The 25,180-nt window shown below is 44.8% G+C and overlaps 1 protein-coding gene across 1 annotated transcript in view; it reads left to right on the top strand.

Annotated features, from left to right (window-relative positions):
* SNX7 (sorting nexin 7) overlaps window positions 1-25,180 on the top strand; it is a 265,145-nt gene that overhangs the window by 89,422 nt on the left and 150,543 nt on the right. The window contains exon 7 of the mRNA XM_069232138.1: window positions 9,516-9,602. Coding sequence (XP_069088239.1) covers window positions 9,516-9,602 — 87 coding nt within the window. The remainder of the gene's footprint in view (window positions 1-9,515; window positions 9,603-25,180) is intronic.

Consider the following 25,180-nt stretch of genomic DNA (forward strand, 5'->3'; position numbering starts at 1 on the left):
CAAACTTTTCTTTTAGAAAACAGACAACATTTTATAGGTGGGGATACCCACAAAAACAAAACACTATCCCCACCCCTAGGGTCGTTTCCTCCCCTTCGCACATGCCCTGATTTATCTCTAACATTTCTATATCTCCTCCCAAGAAGGATCTGTGTCACAGTAATTAAGTACCAATCCCTCTAGTACATATCATGCCTTGCTACGATCTTACAATCAAAATATAGTTATTCACTTAGGAAAACTTATACTCCAAGCCTTTCATGACGAACACATTCTCTTAAGTCTAGGTTGAGGTACTCTAGAACTGGGCCCAGTTTGCTAATTTCTCATGCCCTAGTTGCGCCCATGGCCTCTGTGTCAAATGTTTATATGTTGCCATTTGTTCCTCTCCCCATAGGGATAAGATAATTTGTTTTGCAAGCAGCAGCAAGTAAAATATTGTCTTTCTCGTAGTCGATAAATCATTTAAGACAGTTGACCTACAGGCACTATTTAGGGCAGTTCTATCTGGCTCTGGTTTGTTTCCACGATCTGTTGAATACTTTCTGTAATTTCAGTGCAGTATTTCCCTAGTCTTGGGCATCTGCAAAAGTTATGTAGTAGAGTGCCCTTTTCACCTTCTTCAGTATTTCCACTTCATGTGGTTTCTATCACACGTAGTCTGGCTGGTGTATAGTACCAGCCATATAGCACTTTGTAAATTGCTTCCTTCCATAGCGACTGTCAAGCAAAGGTACATGCTATGGTAAAGACCCCTTGCCATTGTTTGTCATCGTGTGCAAAGACCATTTAGTTTTCCATTACAGTTGACATAGGTGTTTAGGGTTAGTGTGAGATATATTAATGAAAGTGTATATTTTTAACTCTGGAAGGTGTTGAAAGGTCAACTTCTTGAAAAAAAAACTAATTAAAAAGGGCCTGTGCCCTTGTTGCTCATGCCCTCTACTCTGTGTTCTCTAGTGCCTCAGTTGGAAATAAAGGAAGCTGTCCTTTGCTGGGGCACTACAATCACTTTTAATGTCCTCAAATGAGCCAATATTGCCCTTATTCTGAAGGTCCGTTAACCTATGACTTCCCTCCTTCCCCCATTAGTGACGATAGGATATATCTAACCCAGTATGCAAGTTTTCTTTTCAAAAGAGTGCGATTGAGATGGTTGAATCATTTAGCCTGCTCCGCAACTCAGCTCATCTCACACATTCATGGTAGAGTGTACCGTATAGAATGTCCTGTTGCTGAAATTTAGGGACCTAAAGAACCTCACCCACTGGCCGATTCCCCTAGATTTTGGTCAATAAAACACATTTTATCCATCTCCCATTCAGTCATTGTATTATACATCTAAACTGAGATGGTTGATAATAACCAAGGAGATACTGTACTGTTAGCCTTCCTTGTCTGTAGTGCCCCAGTCACTGTTGCAATTTAAGACTTGATTTCCCATTAACCCATATCAAGGAGTTACACACTTCCTGGAAACAGATAATGCCTTTCAGATCAAGAGGCAAAGGGATGGCCTGAAATAAATATATTATCTTTGTAGGATCATCATCTTCCTGGCTGCAATCCGACCTACCAAGGAGCATGCATAATTGTCCCATGATCTGGACTCCTAGCTTAATTCCATTCATAAAGGCAGAGAAGATCTCCTTATCACAGATCTGCCAGTGTGGGGTCGATCTCACACCAAGGTAGGGCATCCCATCCTCCGACTCCCAAAAATTAGACCACTCCTTCAGACTTATGGACATGAATGTGAAAGACCTGGTGCTCTGGAAATCTGCTAATTCAAGCAACAGCCCCTCGAGGGAGTGGTAGGAGTCTTCAAGTGACACTAGAAGTCATCAGCAAATGGTGTAAGCTTAACTGTATCGTGCTAAAACATAAAGTCGTCGATCAGGGAATTGGCTTTAATTCTTTGTATGAGGAGCTCTGTTATAGGTGCAATTAAGAAGAGGCAGTAGGGCAATTCTCTCATATTATTTTCTGGATATAGAAAATATGTGAATGCTACCCATTCATCCTAGCTTTTCCTCATGGTGCCTCATAATTTACAATGACCCATCTTCGAAATTATAGCCCAAACCCCATCTTTTGTAAGATATCTGCCATCATACCTCAATATAGTAGATCAAGTGCCTTTTCAGCATCTAAAGAGAGGAGGACAGCATCTCTCTCTTTTCCTTACTAAACTATAGAGATGAAGATTATTCTTAGTATTCTTGCTAGTACCGCAGTCAGGGATACATGCTCCTTGGTCTACAAGGATCAGTTCAAGGAACACTGTTTCTGATGTGTCTTTCTTAATATTTGTTTGGTGATTAAAAGGGTTTCTAGGATTTCCACGTTAGGTATTTGCAGTTCGAATTCAGTGACAGAATATAAATAGGAGGTCCTACTGGGTGGTGGTACTGCCGTATAAAATGACTAATAAACTCTTGAAAGGCACATATCTTTCCTTTGTATGTAACTTGTGCAACCCCATGCTTGTCTTTGATTTCAGGGCTAAAACTGAGTGTCTAGCCCACTATTAGTTTACTTAAGAGGATTTATTTTATATACATCATGAACGTTTGCGCCTAATGTCACTAAAATGTAGTTTCATTAACCATATTTGATAGTACAAATCTGACCCACTCATACTAGTATGATAAAGCACTCTGCCCTAGATGGGATGATCTTAAGTATTTCCCCTGTTAATCTCCACTAACAATACACATTGACTAGGTGAGATTCCCATGTTGCTTTTAGTCAGGAGCCTCTTGGATCAAGGTTTTGCACGTTACCACCTTTAAGATTTCCTGTACCACTTTCCTAGCAACCTCTCTGGTTTTACCTTTGTTTCTTTCCTCACTGTATTGGCTACCACCAGGTCTTGGAGGCGAGTCATTTAGTTCCCACGACACCCAGTAACGAGGGATATCCCTGGACTCAAAGCTGTTGTTTTTTATTATGAGGCCATGAGCTGATAAACTAAGTGGGCCTTGATCTACTGTTTAGAGATTTTCCAGTAACTGCCTATTAATGAGCATATAGTCTATCCTTGGGTAAGTGTTGGGATTGGCTGAAACAAAGTTATCAATGGTGAAAAAGGTCTTCCTGTTCTCATGGACATAAGTTTCACACTTTCTTTGAACAATATATTCTAGTTAAGCTCTTTATCCTAAGTCTCAAGCCTTCCTTGAAAGATGGCACATGTCGTACTTACAGTTTGAAAAAGGATATTGAGAGCTCTGTGCTCACTTTGTCCAAATTCACCTCTCAATCCATTACTGATATCTAGATATTTTACGTTTATTACAGTCAAATTAATCATTAAGTATAATTCTTTCCCTCTTTTATTTAGCTTTGTTTTATTTGGTTTACTAAAATCGATCAAGGTATAACAATAGTTGTTAAAAACATGTTATACATGGAATTATCAACATTCACAGGGGTATCCTTGCCTTAAACAGTGCAATTGCACGATTAGGGTAGCTATCCTTTATTTCTCCCAGCAATGTCACTAGAGGTGTCAGATAACTATAAAATAAAGACCATTTTGAGAGATATTTGTATTTTTACAGTATATAATAATTAAACTCTGATGTTATTTCTCACGTTTTCTGCAGTTCTGCTATTCACATTCTATTGCTCGCAAGCTCTCACTACAAACCTAAACATTACCTATATATGGCAAAGGTTTTCCATGTCATTTTTTTCAAAGGCCTTCATTAGTGTCAATATGGTCTCTATATTTGCAGTTTTGAGTTTACTGCTGCAGGTAGCTTCTTAATTCCACTTATAGCTATCATAATCTTTCCTTTTTGCCATTCTTTCCTGGGACTGAAATATTATTCCATGATTTTTTTGTGATGGGGATTTTGAATGCAACAACTATAACATACATACATTGACTATTCCACTAGATTTATTGTAATTTATTCATGTGTTTATTTCAATATTGTTAGTTCTATTTTCATGTTCTCCTCTATCGCATCAGCACGGAATGGCCTTATTTTGACTACAGTTTTAAAGGTTTAATCTACTATATCCTGTACCTTCTATTACCTCCTACTTCTTTTAGAGAATTTTCTATGCAGTGTGATTTGATTCTATACGCCTATGAATGTAAACTGAGTGTAACAAATGTAAGATTCTTGTTTGTTACACATATTCCTTTCTGTCTTCTGTGGCAAATTGATCTTCAAATTCAAGGCTTTTAACCGCTAAATGTTTAGAGTTGTGTAGTTGGCCTCATTCTTCAATCAGAGTAGGGGAATTTATTTTCCCACTGGATTTCTCTCTTAATCTATCCTGTTAGGATACTCAAACATCTCCTTATCGGTTATTCCCTGAAAACCGGCCTTACTATTCTTCTAATTGTCTGTTCCCGATACTGAGGTGTGCGTATTTCATTAAATCATAGATCTAACTTAAGTTATTGTTACCTTCTCCACTGTTAATGTATCAGCTTTCTCTTCTTCAATTCCATCTGTAATTTTAAGCTCATCCTTCAAATCATTCTCCTTCTACTTTATCTTTGTAGGTGAAAATACAGTTGCTTTCCGATTTGGTGTCTATTTTGTCATCATCTGTGGTTCCTGACCTCAACAAAATAGAATTTCCTAGGACTGTTCTTCAGAATTCTCCTAAGCTGTTTTTCTGTTGCTTCTTTTCTTTTTTTGACCCTTGCTTTTGTTATTACTATTGGGAACTTTGGAAACCTACTATATTATTTTTTGATCTTTGTTGGACTTGGCCCTTTCTGCAGGGTTATTCTCAGACATTTTGCCTACCTCCCGCGATATTTTTGCTGACTTTGTTTTTGTTGGCCTTAGGCCTCTGTTCTTTTTACAAATGCTAACCAGTGGTATAGTGCCTATGTCCTACCCTTTAAACATGCTAGAATTGGCTGACAACCAATAGGCATATTTAATTCACTTGCATATGTTATGTTATGTTATTTCTATTTATATAGCGCATGGCTACCCGTAGGCCTCCCAGTCCTGAAGATGGAACAGTGAGAAGTAGATTTAGGGATTAAACCTTGAATAGCCAAGTTTTTAATGCCTTCTGAGAGGATAATTCATGGCTGATGAGCCGAAGGCTGAGGGGTAAAGAGTTCCATAAATTGCCCCCACTGTACGTCCGAGAACTTCCACCCCATCTAGACTTCTTTACTCTGGGAATTAGAACCAGGGCAGCTGTCAAGGATCTAAGCTGTCTCGCAGGTGTGTAGAAGGATGCTAAAGTCCTAAGCAGAGAAGGACCTCTATTATACAGGGGTCTGCGAACACAGCATAGGATTTTAAACTCTACGCGATGTTCAATAGGGAGCCAGTAGAGTGAGGAAATCAGCAGATTTGGCTGATTCGTGCCTCGGTATATTTAGAACCAAACGAGCTGAGGCATTCTGTACCACCTGCAGCTTTCAAATCACATATTTGGGGGATCCAATGTACAAGGTATCACCATAATCTAAGCGCGAGATGATAAGGGCCTGGAAGATAAGTCTTTTAGCGACAAATGGAAGGATTTTAAAAACCTTCCTCAAAAGCCTAAGCAGACCAAAAGAGGTAGAGTAGACCTTATTGGCTTGAAATGCCATAGTAAACTGAGGATCCAACCAAACTCCCAGACTTTTAATGAGTTCCTTAGTGGGGTGTGTGTGGATATTCTAAACCCTCCAAAATAGAAGGGTTGGATCTCAGATGAGGGTGAACCTAATATCATTACCTCTGTCTTATCATAATTAAGCTTGAGCCTACTTTGGGACATCCATCCAGCCACGGGTTGGAGGCAGGGGGCGAGATATGAACAGTTGGCGCTGGTGTTTGTAGATAATGAGACTAGTCAGCGTATGACAACAAAGAAAGCCCAAACAGCTTAACAATCTCTGCCAAAGGTAAAATATAAATGTTGAATAAGGTGTGGCTAAGAGAGGACCCCTGTGGTACTCCGCACCTGCTCTTAAAAAGGTCAGAGGGGAAAGACTGGTCAAGGACCTGAAATGATCTGTCCTCCAAAAATGATGAGAGCCATCCCAGGACAGCACCTAAGATTCCGACCTCTCTTATTCTTTGAAGTAATATGTCATGTGAACAGTGTCAAAAGCAGCACTAAGATCGAGCAGAATGATTGCCGTCACAATACCCTGGTCAAGGCGCCTTCTAGCCTCTTCTGTGACTGCAATCAGAGCTGACTCTATTCTGTGAAGGGGTCTGAAGCCCATCTGTGTGGAGTGAAGGATATTGTTATCTTCCAGAAAGCAAAATAATTGAGTATTGACATGTCTTTCAATTATTTTGGATAAGATAGGCAACAGAGAAATAGGCATGTAATTACTAAGCAGGGTGGCATCTAAGTTGGGCTTTTTCAACAGAGGTTTGACAATGGCATGTTTCCACTGATCAGGAACTATGTGCATGGACAACGACAAGTTCAAGAGATTGGTAATAATAGGAGCAATGACAGGGGCACCTAGTGCCAGAATATGTGGTGGAGCTGGATCAAGGGGAAAGCCAGACTTAAAAGTCCCCAATGATTTCATGACCGAGTCTTCGGGTAGGGGAGAAAATTCCAAGAAGGAAATGGAGCATGAAGTCTGCTTGTTTATTAACTCAGAAGACTGAGTTCTGAGTCTTCTGAGTTAATAAGGGTCTAAAACATTTTTTGGGAAAAAACGTGCAAGTTTGTTACTGTGTTCTTGGGAGGCCTCCATAAGATCAGGATAATGGAGTGGCTGAGTAATGTATTTAGGTATCTGAAAGATCTCTTTACGGGAGTTTGATGCTTGCTCAATTCTAGAGGCATAATAAATAGATTGGGCTGATTTAATTTCCAAATGTAAAGCCCTAATAGCTCTCCTATATTCCAGTTTTATGGAATTCTCATAAAACGTCCGCCATCTTCTTTCCAGTCTCCTATGTTCTCTTTTTAGATGGTGAAGGTGGGGAGAAAACCATGGGGCCCCTTTCCTACGATGTCCTCCAACTTTGGTGGAATAGGGAAGCAACACATCTAGACCACTAGTAATCCAACCATTAAATGTTCCTGGCAGACTTGCAGTCTCTAGGGGTGGGTTTGAGCTTTCCAGGGTATTAATCCAGGTGCTAGCCTTGAGATTGTTCCAACGACGAAAGGGCTGGATTGTTGTCTGTAGAGATCTTCTACTAATGGGAATAACTAGCTTGAAAGTTATTACGAGGTGATCAGAAAAGGGAAGAGGGAGGGGAGGCCTAGTGGTCAGTCCATCAATATTTGTAAAGACTAAATCAATGGTGTGCCCCTTCATGTGTGTGGGGCCCTTAACTAGTTGGACTAGCTCTAGCATGCCCATATCCTATAATAGGGATCAGGCAGCACAACTGTCTGGGTCCTCAGCATGAATATTGAAGTCACCCAGCACCATAAAGTTGGGTTTTGTACATATTAGATCGGCAATATGTTCTGATAATGAGTGTAAAAAAGTTTCTGGGGGAGTGGGAGGTACATAAATCAAGGCTCCTGAAAAGGTAAGCTGAGGATTCAACATGATGGAAAAATACATACTTTCACAACCTGCTAGCTGCAGAGGATATGAATTGACCTTCAATGTATCTCTATAGATGATAGCAATTCCTCCACCTCTAAAAGTGTCTCTGTCGAGCCTATTTATCAGATAGCCGTGAGGTAGGGCTAAGGCAATATCAGGGGCTGATCCGTCATGGAGTCAAGACTCAGTGAGGAACAAGGCTAAAGGTGAAAGCTCACTTTGAAGCAAATTAATTTCCAATTTATGCGCTGCCAAGGAACAACAGTTTGCCAGGAGGAAGGTGCTCGTAGTACCATCCTGGAGCCGAGGTCCAGAACCCGATTCATGTCAAGGGGACCAGCCACATGTAGTGCAGAGATCCATAGCCTTGATGGGGTCAAAGCTGTGAAGAGAAGTTCCCAAAGCGACTGACCTAAGCGCATGAAGGAAGTCGGAGGAGTATGTAACTGCTTTCCTCTCAGAGGGGTCAAGGGTACTAGCCCCTGGGCCCAACCCGGCGCAAACCAGCACAGATAGGCTTGCCTTAGGAGCGCCTGCTGCATGTGTCCACTGCATCATGCCTATATATAGGCCAAGAGGCAAAAGACAGCAACTAGAATGCCAATTCTACAAAGATGGTGGCTGGAAGAATACAAGTGGAGAGGAGGAAAAATGGCTGCCTCTGTTCCCTAAATGTCAACCGCCTCCAGCGGCAACCAAGAGGAGAGTGCAAACGAAAGAACAGAATATTAATAAAAACTGTCTACCCCTGAAGCCACTGAACACGGGCTCAGGGAGGGAGAGGAGAAAAGGATTCAAGCGTAAATGGCCGAAGAGGAGGGCACCATTTAGTACACACACTAATCAGTTTAAAAAATACATCAAAGGTTAAAAAAGTTAAAAGCCAATTTTATAAGAACTGTTGTACGCTACAAAGCGGTATCAATTGTTAACTTACTCTATGAGTTCCGCTGAATATCCCTAGAAAAGTCGTCCTACAGGTACCCAGGGCTTGTAAATTAAATGGTACTAGTGGGCCTGCAGCACCTATTGTGCCATCTATTTAAGTAGCCCCTTAAACATGTCTCAGGCCTGCCATTGCAGTCTGTCTGTGCAGTTTTACACTGCCCCAAAAATTACAGGGATGGTGGCCTGCTGCACACCACCACCATATCTTTGATTGCTTTTAAATACAGCAATTGTTTTAATGCAGCACATTTTCCTTATAGGAAAATGGGATACGTATATTTTTTAAAAAAAGAACATTTTTCTTTTTTACAACCATTTTCAAAGGGAAAGGAGTCCATTGTGGATCCCTTCCTTTTGTGAATGGCTTACTACCAACTTTGAGGTGGTGGTAAAGTGTGAATGGTTTGCAACCTCATTTAGGTCGCAAAACATTTGTATTTACCTTTCAGATTTGGTATTAGGAAGGGATACCCTCAACATGTCCTTTCCAAATACCGAATGGCAAAACACAAATTGCTTTTCGGTTACTGAATCGCAATTGGGCTTTGTACATCCCTAATAGCATTTGTCGTGTCACAAATGGTCCAATTCTGTGAATCCTGACGTTTGCGACCGAAATAATGCTTTGTACATCCGGCCTTTAGTTTTTATTACACTTAAACACATTATTTTTTTATAATTTCAGCCCTCATGATGCTTTTTGAAAGGTACATATATGTAGTATTGATCAAGGCTACTGTTTTTCTAGCTCTGCAGAGTTTAAGAACCCACCAATAATTTTTTTCTAGTTACTGGACTGTATTTATTTTTTATTTATTTTTTTAATTAACATTTTCAGCACCATTACAGTTGTGGTTTAGTAACTTTAGAGATCCTCGATGGCTTGCATGCTTCAACAAAGACTTGTCCAAGTTTTTCAGAGTAGCAAGTAAACTATTATCCTACTTCAGTATCTTGCTGTGGTATTTGTAACCTAGACTTGTAAAGGAAGCTGCAATACTGGTGAAAGACCTTCTAAATTTTGAAGGCGTATTTTAACTTTGTCTTTCAGGGTGTTATGAAACGAAGAGATCAGATTCAAGCTGAGCTTGATGGTAAAGTTTATGCAATGGCGAACAAAAAGGCTGATACCGAGAAAGTAAGTATTTTAACCTAGCTGGCATGCTTTATGATGTTTGGTCTTAGCTGCAGATAGCTCTCCATGATTCAAGAGCTTTTTTCCAACTCTGCACCTCATAGTACTCTGTTTGTATTAAGGAATAATGTCAATTAATCATTGGAGTGAGTTTAAGATCAGTTAATTTGTGATATTAACCATCATTAATCGGTTAAGTAAGCAGGACCAAGCATGCTTGTATGGTGTGATTCTAAAAACAATGTTTTCCGTATGGTCGGAAACATGCCAGTTTATCAGGATCACCCCTAGTTCTGTAAACGCGTTTCATTGTGAATAATTACATGCAAATTTATCTTACATAGTTATTCTGAAAATCTTCCTTTGATTCCGAACTTTTAAACATAGAGTGTATGTAAGGAAATGCCTCCTTGGCATGGTTGCCCCCTGACTTTTTGCCTTTGCTGATGCTATGTTTACAATTGAAAGTGTGCTGAGGCCTGCTAACCAGGCCCCAGCACCAGTGTTCTTTCCCTAACCTGTACTTTTGTATCCACAATTGGCAGACCCTGGCATCCAGATAAGTCCCTTGTAACTGGTACTTCTAGTACCAAGGGCCCTGATGCCAAGGAAGGTCCCTAAGGGCTGCAGCATGTCTTATGCCACCCTGGAGACCTCTCACTCAGCACAGACACACTGCTTGCCAGCTTGTGTGTGCTAGTGAGAACAAAACGAGTAAGTCGACATGGCACTCCCCTCAGGGTGCCATGCCAGCCTCTCACTGCCTATGCAAGTATAGGTCAGTCACCCCTCTAGCAGGCCTTACAGCCCTAAGGCAGGGTGCACTATACCATAGGTGAGGGTACCAGTGCATGAGCATGGTACCCCTACAGTGTCTAAACAAAACCTTAGACATTGTAAGTGCAGGGTAGCCATAAGAGTATATGGTCTGGGAGTTTGTCAAACACGAACTCCACAGCACCATAATGGCTACACTGAAAACTGGGAAGTTTGGTATCAAACTTCTCATCACAATAAATGCACACTGATGCCAGTGTACATTTTATTGCAAAATACACCCCAGAGGGCACCTTAGAGGTGCCCCCTGAAACTTAACCGACTGTCTGTGTAGGCTGACTAGTTCCAGCAGCCTGCCACACTAGAGACATGTTGCTGGCCTCATGGGGAGAGTGCCTTTGTCACTCTGAGGCCAGTAACAAAGCCTGCACTGGGTGGAGATGCTAACACCTCCCCCAGGCAGGAGCTGTGACACCTGGCAGTGAGCCTCAAAGGCTCACCCCTTTGTCACAGCCCAGCAGGGCACTCCAGCTTAGTGGAGTTGCCCGCCCCCTCCGGCCACGGCCCCCACTTTTGGCGGCAAGGCTGGAGGGAACAAAGAAAGCAACAAGGAGGAGTCACTGGCCAGTCAGGACAGCCCCTAAGGTGTCCTGAGCTGAAGTGACTCGAACTTTTAGAAATCCTCCATCTTGCAGATGGAGGATTCCCCCAATAGGGTTAGGATTGTGACCCCCTCCCCTTGGGAGGAGGCACAAAGAGGGTGTACCCACCCTCAGGGCTAGTAGCCATTGGCTACTAACCCCCCAGACCTAAACACGCCCTTAAATTTAGTATTTAAGGGCTACCCTGAACCCTAGAAAATTAGATTCCTGCAACAACAAGAAGAAGGACTGCCCAGCTGAAAACCCCTGCAGAGGAAGACCAGAAGACAACAACTGCCTTGGCTCCAGAAACTCACCGGCCTGTCTCCTGCCTTCCAAAGAACTCTGCTCCAGCGACGCCTTCCAAAGGGACCAGCGACCTCTGAATCCTCTGAGGACTGCCCTGCTTCGACGACGACAAGAAACTCCCGAGGACAGCGGACCTGCTCCAAAAAGACTGCAACTTTGTTTCAAGAAGCAGCTTTAAAGAACCCTGCAATCTCCCCGCAAGAAGCGTGAGACTTGCAACACTGCACCCGGCGACCCCGACTCGGCTGGTGGAGAACCAACACCTCAGGGAGGACCCCCAGACTACTCTGCGACTGTGAGTACCAAAACCTGTCCCCCCTGAGCCCCCACAGCGCCGCCTGCAGAGGGAATCCCGAGGCTTCCCCTGACCGCGACTCTCTGAAACCCAAGTCCCGACGCCTGGAAAAGACCCTGCACCCGCAGCCCCCAGGACCTGAAGGACCGGACTTTCACTGCAGAAGTGACCCCCAGGAGTCCCTCTCCCTTGCCCAAGTGGAGGTTTCCCCGAGGAAGCCCCCCCTTGCCTGCCTGCAGCGCTAAAGAGATCCCTTGATCTCTCATTGACTTACATTGCGAACCCGACGCTTGTTCTAACACTGCACCCGGCCGCCCCCGCGCCGCTAAGGGTGAAATTTCTGTGTGGGCTTGTGTCCCCCCCGGTGCCCTACAAAACCCCCCTGGTCTGCCCTCCGAAGACGCGGGTACTTACCTGCAAGCAGACCGGAACCGGGGCACCCCCTTCTCTCCATTCTAGCCTATGCGTTTTGGGCACCACTTTGAACTCTGCACCTGACCGGCCCTGAGCTGCTGGTGTGGTAACTTTGGGGTTGCTCTGAACCCCCAACAGTGGGCTACCTTGGACCAAGAACTGAACCCTGTAAGTGTCTTACTTACCTGGTAAAACTAACAAAAACTTACCTCCCCCAGGAACTGTGAAAATTGCACTGTGTCCACTTTTAAAGTAGCTATTTGTGAATAACTCGAAAAGTATACATGCAATTGAAATGATTCAAAGTTCCTAATGTACTTACCTGCAATACCTTTCAAACAAGATATTACATGTTAAATTTGAACCTGTGGTTCTTAAAATAAACTAAGAAAATATATTTTTCTATAACAAAACCTATTGGCTGGATTTGTCTCTGAGTGTGTGTACCTCATTTATTGTCTATGTGTATGTACAACAAATGCTTAACACTACTCCTTGGATAAGCCTACTGCTCGACCACACTACCACAAAATAGAGCATTAGTATTATCTCTTTTTACCACTATTTTACCTCTAAGGGGAACCCTTGGACTCTGTGCATGCTATTCCTTACTTTGAAATAGCACATACAGAGCCAACTTCCTACATTGGTGGATCAGCGGTGGGGTACAAGACTTTGCATTTGCTGGACTACTCAGCCAATACCTGATCACACGACAAATTCCAAAATTGTCATTAGAAATTGATTTTTGCAATTTGAAAAGTTTTCTAAATTCTTAAAAGACCTGCTAGGGCCTTGTGTTAGATCCTGTTTAGCATTTCTTTTAGAGTTTAAAAGTTTGTAAAAGTTTGAATTAGATTCTAGAACCAGTTTTAGATTCTTAAAAAGTATTCCAACTTTTAGAAGCAAAATGTCTAGCACAGATGTGGCTGTGGTGGAACTCGACACCACACCTTACCTCCATCTACAGATGATAGAGCTAAGGTCACTCTGTAAACTAAAGAAAATAGCAATGGGCCCCAAACCTACCAAAGTACAGCTCCAGGAGCTTTTGGCAGAGTTTGAAAAGGCCAACCCCTCTGAGGGTGGCAACTCAGAGGATGAAGATAGTGACTTGGAGGGAAATTCCCCCCCTCCAGTCCTACTTAGGGAGAGCAGGGCTACTCAAGCCCTGACTCCACAAATAATAGTCAGAGATGCTGGTTCCCTCACAGGAGGGACCAACAACTCTGAAATCACTGAGGATAGCTCCAGTGAAGAGGACATCCAGTTAGCCAGGATGGCCAAAAGATTGGCTTTGGAAAGACAGATCCTAGCCATAGAGAGGGAAAGACAAGAGATGGGCCTAGGACCCATCAATGGTGGCAGCAACATAAATAGGGTCAGAGATTCTCCTGACATGTTGAAAATCCCTAAAGGGATTGTAACTAAATATGAAGATGGTGATGACATCACCAAATGGTTCACAGCTTTTGAGAGGGCTTGTGTAACCAGAAAAGTGAACAGATCTCACTGGGGTGCTCTCCTTTGGGAAATGTTCACAGGAAAGTGTAGGGATAGACTCCTCACACTCTCTGGAAAAGATGCAGAATCTTATGACCTCATGAAGGGTACCCTGATTGAGGGCTTTGGATTCTCCACTGAGGAGTATAGGATTAGATTCAGGGGGGGCTCAAAAATCCTCGAGCCAGACCTGGGTTGACTTTGTAGACTACTCAGTAAAAACACTAGATGGTTGGATTCAAGGCAGTGGTGTAAGTAATTATGATGGGCTGTACAATTTATTTGTGAAAGAACACCTGTTAAGTAATTGTTTCAATGATAAACTGCATCAGCATCTGGTAGACCTAGGACCAATTTCTCCCCAAGAATTGGGAAAGAAGGCGGACCATTGGGTCAAGACTAGGGTGTCCAAAACTTCCACAGGGGGTGACCAAAAGAAAGGGGTCACAAAACCTCCCCAGGGGAAAGGTGGTGAGACAGCCAAAAATAAAAATAGTAAAGAGTCTTCTACAGGCCCCCAAAAACCTGCACAGGAGGGTGGGCCCAGAGCCTCTTCACAAAACAATCCTGGGTACAAGGGTAAAAACTTTGATCCCAAAAAGGCCTGGTGTCGATACTGTAGTCAGTCTGGACACCAAACTGGAGACAAGGCCTGTCCCAAGAAAAGTTCCACTCCAAACTCCAATCCAGGTAACACTGGAATGGCTAGTCTCCAAGTGGGATCAACAGTGTGCCCAGAGCAAATCAGGGTCCACACTGAAGCTACTCTAGTCTCTGAGGGTGGGGTGGATTTAGCCACACTAGCTGCCTGGCCGCCTAACATGCAAAAATACAGGCAGCAGCTCTTTATTAATGGGACAAGTGTAGAGGGCCTCAGGGATACAGGTGCCAGTGTCACCATGGTGACAGAGAAACTGGGTTCCCCTGGCCAATACCTGACTGGAAAAACTTATACAGTCACCAAAGCTGACAATCAAACTAAAGCACATCCCATGGCAATGGTAACTTTAGAATGGGGAGGGGTCAATGGCCTGAAACAGGTGGTGGTCTCCTCAAACATCCCAGTAGACTGTCTGCTTGGAAATGACCTGGAGTCCTCAGCATGGGCTGAGGTAGAACTAAAAACCCATGCAGCCATGCTGGGTATCCCTGAACTGGTGTGTGTAAAAACAAGAGCACAATGCAAGGCACAGGGTGAAAAAGTAGAGCTGGAGTCTAGAAAAATGGCCCAGCCTACCAAGAGAAAAGGAAAGTCAGTTGGGAAACCAACTGCAACACAGTCAGAAAAAGAGAACCTCTCTTCTCAGGAAGAAGTTCTGCCCTCTGAGGGAACTGAGCCTTTGGAGCTTGAACCTTATCAGGTTGAGCTCTTAGGCCCAGGGGGACCCTCAAGGGAGGAGCTGTGTAAGGGACAAGAAACCTGTCCCTCTCTTGAAGGCCTTAGGCAGCAAGCTGCTGAAGAGTCCAAGGGCAAGAAAAATGGAACACATAGGGTCTATTGGGAAGATGGACTCCTGTACACTGAGGCCAGAGACCCCAAACCTGGTGCCACTAGGAGAGTGGTAGTGCCTCAGTCGTTCAGAGAGTTTATTCTGACCTTAGCCCATGATATTCCCCTTGCTGGGCATTTGGGACAAACCAAGACGTGGGAGAGGTTAGTCAACCACTTCTACTGGCCCAATATGTCCCAGAAGGTTAAGGAGTTTTGCCTCTCCTGCCCCACCTGTCAATCCAGTGGTAAGACAGGTGGGCACCCAAAGGCCCCCCTCATTCCACTTCCAGTGGTGGGGGTCCCCTTTGAAAGAGTGGGTGTGTTCATAGTTGGTCCACTGGAACCTCCCACAGCCTCAGGAAATATGTACATCCTAGTAGTAGTGGATCATGCTACTAGGTATCCTGAAGCTATTCCCCTTAGGTCGACTACTGCCCCTGCAGTAGCCAAGGCCCTCATTGGTATCTTTACCAGAGTGGGTTTCCCTAAGGAGGTGGTGTCTGACAGAGGTACCAACTTCATGTCAGCATACCTAAAACACATGTGGAATGAGTGTGGAGTGACTTACAAGTTCACTACACCATACCATCCACAAACTAATGGCTTAGTTGAGAGATTCAACAAGACATTAAAAGGCATGATCATGGGGCTCCCAGAAAAACTCAAAAGGAGATGAGATGTCCTCTTGCCATGTCTGCTTTTTGCTTACAGAGAGGTGCCACAGAAGGGAGTAGGATTCTCACCCTTTGAACTTCTGTTTGGCCACCCTGTAAGGGGACCACTTGCTCTTGTTAAAGAAGGCTGGGAGAGACCTCTTCATGAGCCTAAACAAGACATAGTGGACTATGTACTTGGCCTTCGCTCTAGAATGGCAGAGTACATGGAAAAGGCAACCAAAAACCTTGAGGCCAGCCAACAGCTCCAGAAGTTTTGGTATGACCAAAAGGCTGCACTGGTTGAGTTCCAACCAGGGCAGAAAGTCTGGGTTCTGGAGCCTGTGGCTCCCAGGGCACTCCAGGACAAATGGAGTGGCCCTTACCCAGTGCTAGAAAGGAAGAGTCAGGTCACCTACCTGGTGGACCTGGGCACAAGCAGGAGCCCCAAGAGGGTGATCCATGTGAACCGCCTTAAGCTCTTCCATGACAGGGCTGATGTGAATCTGTTGATGGTAACAGATGAGGATCAGGAGGCAGAGAGTGAACCTCTCCCTGATCTTCTGTCATCAGACCCAAAAGATGGCTCAGTAGATGGAGTGATCTACTCAGACACCCTCTCTGGCCAACAGCAAGCTGACTGTAGGAGAGTCCTACAACAGTTTCCTGAACTCTTCTCCCTAACCCCTGGGCAGACACACCTGTGTACCCATGATGTGGACACAGGAGACAGCATGCCTGTCAAAAACAAAATCTTTAGACAGTCTGACCATGTTAAGGAAAGCATTAAGGTGGAAGTCCACAAGATGCTGGAATTGGGAGTAATTGAGCGCTCTGACAGCCCCTGGGCTAGCCCAGTGGTCTTAGTCCCCAAACCTCACACCAAAGATGGAAAGAAAGAGATGAGGTTTTGTGTGGACTACAGAGGGCTCAATTCTGTCACCAAGACAGATGCTCACCCAATTCCTAGAGCTGATGAGCTCATAGATAAATTAGGTGCTGCCAAATTCTTAAGTACCTTTGACTTGACAGCAGGGTACTGGCAAATAAAAATGGCACCTGGAGCAAAAGAGAAAACAGCATTCTCCACACCTGATGGGCATTATCAGTTTACTGTTATGCCCTTTGGTTTAAAGAATGCCCCTGCCACCTTCCAAAGGTTGGTGAATCAAGTCCTTGCTGGCTTGGAGTCCTTTAGCACAGCTTATCTTGATGATATTGCTGTCTTTAGCTCCACCTGGCAGGATCACCTGGTCCACCTGAAGAAGGTTTTGAAGGCTCTGCAATCTGCAGGCCTCTCTATCAAGGCATCCAAATGCCAGATAGGGCAGGGAACTGTGGTTTACTTGGGCCACCTTGTAGGTGGAGGCCAAGTTCAGCCACTCCAACCCAAGATCCAGACTATTCTGGACTGGGTAGCTCCAAAAACCAAGACTCAAGTCAGGGCATTCCTTGGCTTGACTGGGTATTACAGGAGGTTTGTGAAGGGATATGGATCCATTGTGACAGCCCTCACTGAACTCACCTCCAAGAAAATGCCCAAGAAAGTGAACTGGACTGTAGAATGCCAACAGGCCTTTGACACCCTGAAACAAGCAATGTGCTCAGCACCAGTTCTAAAAGCTCCAGATTATTCTAAGCAGTTCATTGTGCAGACTGATGCCTCTGAACATGGGATAGGGGCAGTTTTGTCCCAAACAAATGATGATGGCCTTGACCAGCCTGTTGCTTTCATTAGCAGGAGGTTACTCCCCAGGGAGCAGCGTTGGAGTGCCATTGAGAGGGAGGCCTTTGCTGTGGTTTGGTCCCTGAAGAAGCTGAGACCATACCTCTTTGGGACTCACTTCCTAGTTCAAACTGACCACAGACCTCTCAAATGGCTGATGCAAATGAAATGTGAAAATCCTAAACTGTTGAGGTGGTCCATCTCCCTACAGGGAATGGACTTTATAGTGGAACACAGACCTGGGACTGCCCATGCCAATGCAGATGGCCTTTCCAGGTTCTTCCACTTAGAAAATGAAGACTCTCTTGGGAAAGGTTAGTCTCATCCTCTTTCGTTTGGGGGGGGGGGTTGTGTAAGGAAATGCCTCCTTGGCATGGTTGCCCCCTGACTTTTTGCCTTTGCTGATGCTATGTTTACAATTGAAAGTGTGCTGAGGCCTGCTAACCAGGCCCCAGCACCAGTGTTCTTTCCCTAACCTGTACTTTTGTATCCACAATTGGCAGACCCTGGCATCCAGATAAGTCCCTTGTAACTGGTACTTCTAGTACCAAGGGCCCTGATGCCAAGGAAGGTCCCTAAGGGCTGCAGCATGTCTTATGCCACCCTGGAGACCTCTCACTCAGCACAGACACACTGCTTGCCAGCTTGTGTGTGCTAGTGAGAACAAAACGAGTAAGTCGACATGGCACTCCCCTCAGGGTGCCATGCCAGCCTCTCACTGCCTGTGCAGTATAGGTAAGACCCCCCTCTAGCAGGCCTTACAGCCCTAAGGCAGGGTGCACTATACCATAGGTGAGGGTACCAGTGCATGAGCATGGTACCCCTACAGTGTCTAAACAAAACCTTAGACATTGTAAGTGCAGGGTAGCCATAAGAGTATATGGTCTGGGAGTTTGTCAAACACGAACTCCACAGCACCATAATGGCTACACTGAAAACTGGGAAGTTTGGTATCAAACTTCTCAGCACAATAAATGCACACTGATGCCAGTGTACATTTTATTGCAAAATACACCCCAGAGGGCACCTTAGAGGTGCCCCCTGAAACTTAACCGACTGTCTGTGTAGGCTGACTAGTTCCAGCAGCCTGCCACACTAGAGACATGTTGCTGGCCTCATGGGGAGAGTGCCTTTGTCACTCTGAGGCCAGTAACAAAGCCTGCACTGGGTGGAGATGCTAACACCTCCCCCAGGCAGGAGCTGTGACACCTGGCGGTGAGCCTCAAAGGCTCACCCCTTTGTCACAGCCCAGCAGGGCACTCCAGCTTAGTGGAGTTGCCCGCCCCCTCCGGCCACGGCCCCCACTTTTGGCGGCAAGGCTGGAGGGAACAAAGAAAGCAACAAGGAGGAGTCACTGGCCAGTCAGGACAGCCCCTAAGGTGTCCTGAGCTGAAGTGACTCTAACTTTTAGAAATCCTCCATCTTGCAGATGGAGGATTCCCCCAATAGGGTTAGGATTGTGACCCCCTCCCCTTGGGAGGAGGCACAAAGAGGGTGTACCCACCCTCAGGGCTAGTAGCCATTGGCTACTAACCCCCCAGACCTAAACACGCCCTTAAATTTAGTATTTAAGGGCTACCCTGAACCCTAGAAAATTAGATTCCTGCAACAACAACAAGAAGGACTGCCCAGCTGAAAACCCCTGCAGAGGAAGACCAGAAGACAACAACTGCCTTGGCTCCAGAAACTCACCGGCCTGTCTCCTGCCTTCCAAAGAACTCTGCTCCAGCGACGCCTTCCAAAGGGACCAGCGACCTCTGAATCCTCTGAGGACTGCCCTGCTTCGACGACGACAAGAAACTCCCGAGGACAGCGGACCTGCTCCAAAAAGACTGCAACTTTGTTTCAAGAAGCAGCTTTAAAGAACCCTGCAATCTCCCCGCAAGAAGCGTGAGACTTGCAACACTGCACCCGGCGACCCCGACTCGGCTGGTGGAGAACCAACACCTCAGGGAGGACCCCCGGACTACTCTACGACTGTGAGTACCAAAACCTGTCCCCCCTGAGCCCCCACAGCGCCGCCTGCAGAGGGAATCCCGAGGCTTCCCCTGACCGCGACTCTCTGAAACCCAAGTCCCGACGCCTGGAAAAGACCCTGCACCCGCAGCCCCCAGGACCTGAAGGACCGGACTTTCACTGCAGAAGTGACCCCCAGGAGTCCCTCTCCCTTGCCCAAGTGGAGGTTTCCCCGAGGAAGCCCCCCCTTGCCTGCCTGCAGCGCTAAAGAGATCCCTTGATCTCTCATTGACTTACATTGCGAACCCGACGCTTGTTCTAACACTGCACCCGGCCGCCCCCGCGCCGCTGAGGGTGAAATTTCTGTGTGGGCTTGTGTCCCCCCCGGTGCCCTACAAAACCCCCCTGGTCTGCCCTCCGAAGACGCGGGTACTTACCTGCAAGCAGACCGGAACCGGGGCACCCCCTTCTCTCCATTCTAGCCTATGCGTTTTGGGCACCACTTTGAACTCTGCACCTGACCGGCCCTGAGCTGCTGGTGTGGTAACTTTGGGGTTGCTCTGAACCCCCAACGGTGGGCTACCTTGGACCAAGAACTGAACCCTGTAAGTGTCTTACTTACCTGGTAAAACTAACAAAAACTTACCTCCCCCAGGAACTGTGAAAATTGCACTGTGTCCACTTTTAAAGTAGCTATTTGTGAATAACTCGAAAAGTATACATGCAATTGAAATGATTCAAAGTTCCTAATGTACTTACCTGCAATACCTTTCAAACAAGATATTACATGTTAAATTTGAACCTGTGGTTCTTAAAATAAACTAAGAAAAGATATTTTTCTATAACAAAACCTATTGGCTGGATTTGTCTCTGAGTGTGTGTACCTCATTTATTGTCTATGTGTATGTACAACAAATGCTTAACACTACTCCTTGGATAAGCCTACTGCTCGACCACACTACCACAAAATAGAGCATTAGTATTATCTCTTTTTACCACTATTTTACCTCTAAGGGGAACCCTTGGACTCTGTGCATGCTATTCCTTACTTTGAAATAGCACATACAGAGCCAACTTCCTACAGTGTACATCCAGCTCTAACAGAGTTCACAGGGTATGAATTCAATAATTGTCAAAAATGGTCACGTGTTATAGCGCTACTCATTTTAAACCATGCCTGATGCATCGGATTCACTAGTTTGCTCCTCCTTGGAATCTTCCAATAATTGCTATTACTGTGTCCCAGAAAGGGCCAGAATCTCAGTTTATCCTTCACCTCATGTGGTTAAATCTGAATTGGACATTTATGGTTCCAACTAAAACATATATAAATTGAGAACACACTTACAGATCACCCCCGGAACCGAATTTTGGCTCCTTTCAACTGGAAAACACATTACCTTGGCCACTTAGGGCTATAACGTTTATTACATGTTTTTTTTTTACCCGGCTTACCGTCGTTGATTTCCAGCGGTAGGAACCGCCATGAAATCCATGGCGGTAAACACTATCAGTGCCAGGGAATTCCTTCCCTGGCACTGATAAGGGTCTCCCCCACCCTTACCCTGACTCCCTCCCCTACACCCCTCACCACCCCTGCCACCCCCAAAGGTGACAGTGCCCCCCTCCCCACCCCGACCCCCAACATCACAGAACTCACACACACACACACACGACACGCACGCAGGCACCACCAACACACACACGCACACACACCGACATACATGCCTACATCCACACACTCAGTCAGACACGCACACCCATATTCAGATATACACGCACACATCCATACAGACATCCATACAGACATACACGCACTCATTCCCACAACATGCAACACCCCCGCAAGCATACACGCACTCACACACCCCCTCTACATACACAGACGCACACTCCCATGCACCCACACAACACCCCCCTGACCCTCCTCCCCTGATGGACGATCGACTTACCTGTTCAGTCGATCCTCCGGGAGGGGACGGGAGCCATGGGGGCTGCTCCACTGACACCACACCGCCAACAGATCACCGCCACACTGAATCACAGGACGTGATTCGCTGGGCGGTGCTCTGTTGGCGTGGCGGTGGAAGTGGAGCAACCTCCACTTCCCCGCCGCCCGCCAGTATGGCTGTTGGCGTCTCTCCGTCGGAAAAAGGATGGAGAGCAGCCAACAGTCATAATACGCCGAGCGGCAAACCGCCACTACTGGCGGTCTTCCGCACGGCGGTCCCTCGGCGGTCTTGTAAAAAGACTACCGAGGTTGTAATGACCAACATAGTCTGTTTCCTGTCCATGAAAATACATTATATTAGTAAATTTAGAACAGATTTCACCTGGTTTCATTGTTTTCCGAAGTTCTATAGCAGATCAGGAAAAACAAACTGCCTCTGTTTTAAATTATCATTTCCTTATGATAGCCCATTGGCTGCCGCTCAGGTCCATAAATAATGGAAGGTCAATTGACAATCATCAGTGCCTATGCATGTTAGTAAAAATGTTTAGCTGTTTTATGGTATGTCTGTAGTTATGTGCTAACTGCAAAGATATATACCTATTGTAAAAGTCACACTTGTGAATCCCAGCAGGGTGAAATTGACATTTATCATTTTTCCAAAGAAAATTGATGATTGATCAGTAAATTTGTCAGTACTAATAACTGTTATTTACAATGCTATATAACTATGAAAATCTCTGGATTTAAAAGCTACATAAAAAACTATGGCCCTAATTACAACATTAGCAGTATTGACTGCCTACTGCCACGGCGACAGCTGCCAACATGCCACCGCCGTGGCTACCAGTCGTCTACGCTTATCATGACCGCCGATGGTATTCCGCCAGAATGGTGGTGGAACACCGCCGACCCTATCATGAGCAATGATACCGCTTGGCGGTGTTTTGCTGGCGGACGCTGCTGCTGACAGCAGCTCTGCAGACCGTCTCCAGCCAGAGGACCCCCTGCAAGCAGGTAAGACAGGTTCTCCGACTGGAGAGGGGAGTGGGGGGTGTAGTGTGTATTTGGGTGTGTGTGTGTATGTTTTGATATGCGTACATGCTGGTGTGAGTCGCGTAGGATGCAGCGTGAATGAGCGATTGTGAGTGTTGTGTGTTGTGTGGTGTGAATGCATGTGTGTGACAAGGTATGCTGGTGTGTGTTGTGGTGTGTGGGTATGTATGTGTGCATTCGTGGGTATGTGTGTGTGCATGTGTGTATATGGGTGCGCGTGTGGGTGTGTATATGTGCAGGAGGCAGAAGAGGGAGGGGAAGGGTGGGGGTAGACTCTGGGAATGGGGAGGGGGCGGGGGAGACCCCTATCAGTGCCAAGGAAGGGATTCCCTGGCACTGATAGTGCCTACTGCCATGGTTTTCGAGGCGGTAAGTTTGGCACGAAAACCATGACAGTAGGCCGGGTCGTAATTCTGAGGGTGGGATTGTGACTGCCGCTGGGCTGGAGACCGAAGTCTCCAGCCCAGCGGCCGTTATCACCCGGGCGGTCGGTGTGTTAAAGTGCCAGTCCCATTTTTTTTACTGCCGGACTGTTGGCGGTATTACTGCCGCTTTAACACCAGGGTTGTAATGAGTGCCTATATTTTTAGGTGGTGAAAGTGAACCTCCCTTTAAAAGGAATTTGCAATAGGCCTTGTTGATAATCTGGTTAAAAGCTTAGCCATCCTGTTACTACTGCTTTTATCCAGATGAGTGAGCAACCTGTATTCGATCTCTTACTGCTACATTTTTTTTTAGAGTGCATGTATTCTTTTCAAATGCTATCTATTTTGACATTTGGCTAGAAGTCTGACCAGTGTTGATTTTGAAAGAGCCAGAGTTTTATGACATTGAAAGTAGCATAGCTTCAGCAAGCATATGCTAAATTGAAGTAACCTCCAAAGATTTATTGCCAGGATCAAAAAAGGTTTGTTCTTCTATTTTTGTTCATATGAAGATGTGCTGATGATAGTTTCTAATCATTAGGCACAACTAATGCTCTGGATTTGAAAGTTTTGAGCATTTATTAAGAAAAAAAAGAAACAAATGGGTACCATACATGAGTTTAAATCTCATACGAAGATCAACAACAATATATTCATATATTTGGTAAACTAGGTGCAGCAATGTACGGTTGACTTTGTGGTGGTTTATGACAGTACGTGAAGATTGACAGTGAGATAGTTATTAACAAAGCCAAACAAGGAATTTAGCTTTATTTGTGTGAATGTCTGGTCTTCTCTTTGACGAAAACACTGTGGTAATTCCTACATGTAGCACATGCTCTCACTTGCAAGACAGTTTACAACCATGGTCTTTGACATAGACATGTTTATAAGATGAAAAAGGTTGAAAAGGAATCTCCATGCAGAATTTAATGTGGGCATTAGGCAAAAAAGCAGCCAACTTGTGGAGCTTTCGAAGTATGCTTATTAAGCTCAGTGAAATATCAGGACACTGGCTTGGAAGTGGTGCTGTGGTACTATGTGCCTTTTGCCATGCTCTTCAGGGTGTTGGACTACTGCAGGGGTTGGCCACAAGTGCTGGCCCATGGCCAAGCCTATGGCCAACCCTCTGCCATGCACTGTCTTTGGCCATGTGTGGCAGGAGGAAAGGTGGCCCCCGGGGGATTGGTTGCAGGTCCTGGAAAAAGGCCTGGCCCTGAAGGCTATGCACTGCTGCACATGGTCTACAGCTTTGTATATCAGGGGAGGCTGGTGAATATGATCAAAAAACCTGAGAAGGTCACTGAAAAAAACAAAGGTTAAAATTACGTTACAGACAAGTATTGTAATATGATCTTAACTTACTTTGAAAGACCCATGACAATTCACAGAAAAAAAGTTAAATAGGTATTATAGTTAGGTATTGAAAAACAAAAAAATAACATTTAAAAACCAAAATAAAAAACCTCACTGAAATTCACCACATACAGTGTACTGAGCTAACTATAACTTGCACCCGACCATCACTGCTTATACCCTCACATATTACATTACTCATGACATGTTAAATGGCATCATTGATGACATCTCTGATTACATCATAAATCATTGTGACACACTCCTTTAGTGTTTGTGGTCTTGAGTTATTTCAACACGCTGCACCTGTGAACGATTTTCTATTCTCATAGCATAACCCTCTTAAAGCCTTCAGATGGCCCACAATTTTAAGTCAAGAGATTAATTGGAATACATTTTCCAATGAAAGACGTGCTTTTGTAAGGCCCTATGTACAACATTCTGTAGTTTAGTAAGTACAATACACATGTTATAGAAATGAGTAGAGTGAAATACAAGCTTGGAAACATGCTTATAACAGTAGTGCGAGACAAACTATGTTTAAGTGTGACATCCCTACATTGTGTGTTATTCTACAATCTGCAATGCATAAACGTTTTCAGAAAACTCATGGAAATAAACATCCACACCTATTAACATCCTTGTTACATGTGATTTGTGTATACCCTTGTATTACAACACTTTCAATTATTCACCATGGGCACATTGCCAGCTATCCACTTGCAGATAATTTGTTGTCAACAGCTGTTTTAGCCTTTCTCACATATTTTTTTAATAGAATAGGCTTTGGCTATAAGCCACAGCCTGTTGTCAGTCATAACTCTGAAGTGCACTTCAGGTGCTCTCATCCGTGGCCTTGTTTAAATTGGAGCACTCTTTCCAGCCCAGACTTTAGTGATTTGTAAGTAATGCACCATATTTTGCGTCCAATGCTTACACTGTTTCCATGCTATGAATTCACATGTGTACACTGGATAACAATATAGTGTAAATGAGTATTGTGTTATCAGTGATGCCTTCAATTATG

This window comes from Pleurodeles waltl, chromosome 4_2 (assembly GCF_031143425.1).
Source record: "Pleurodeles waltl isolate 20211129_DDA chromosome 4_2, aPleWal1.hap1.20221129, whole genome shotgun sequence".
NCBI lineage: Eukaryota > Metazoa > Chordata > Amphibia > Caudata > Salamandridae > Pleurodeles > Pleurodeles waltl.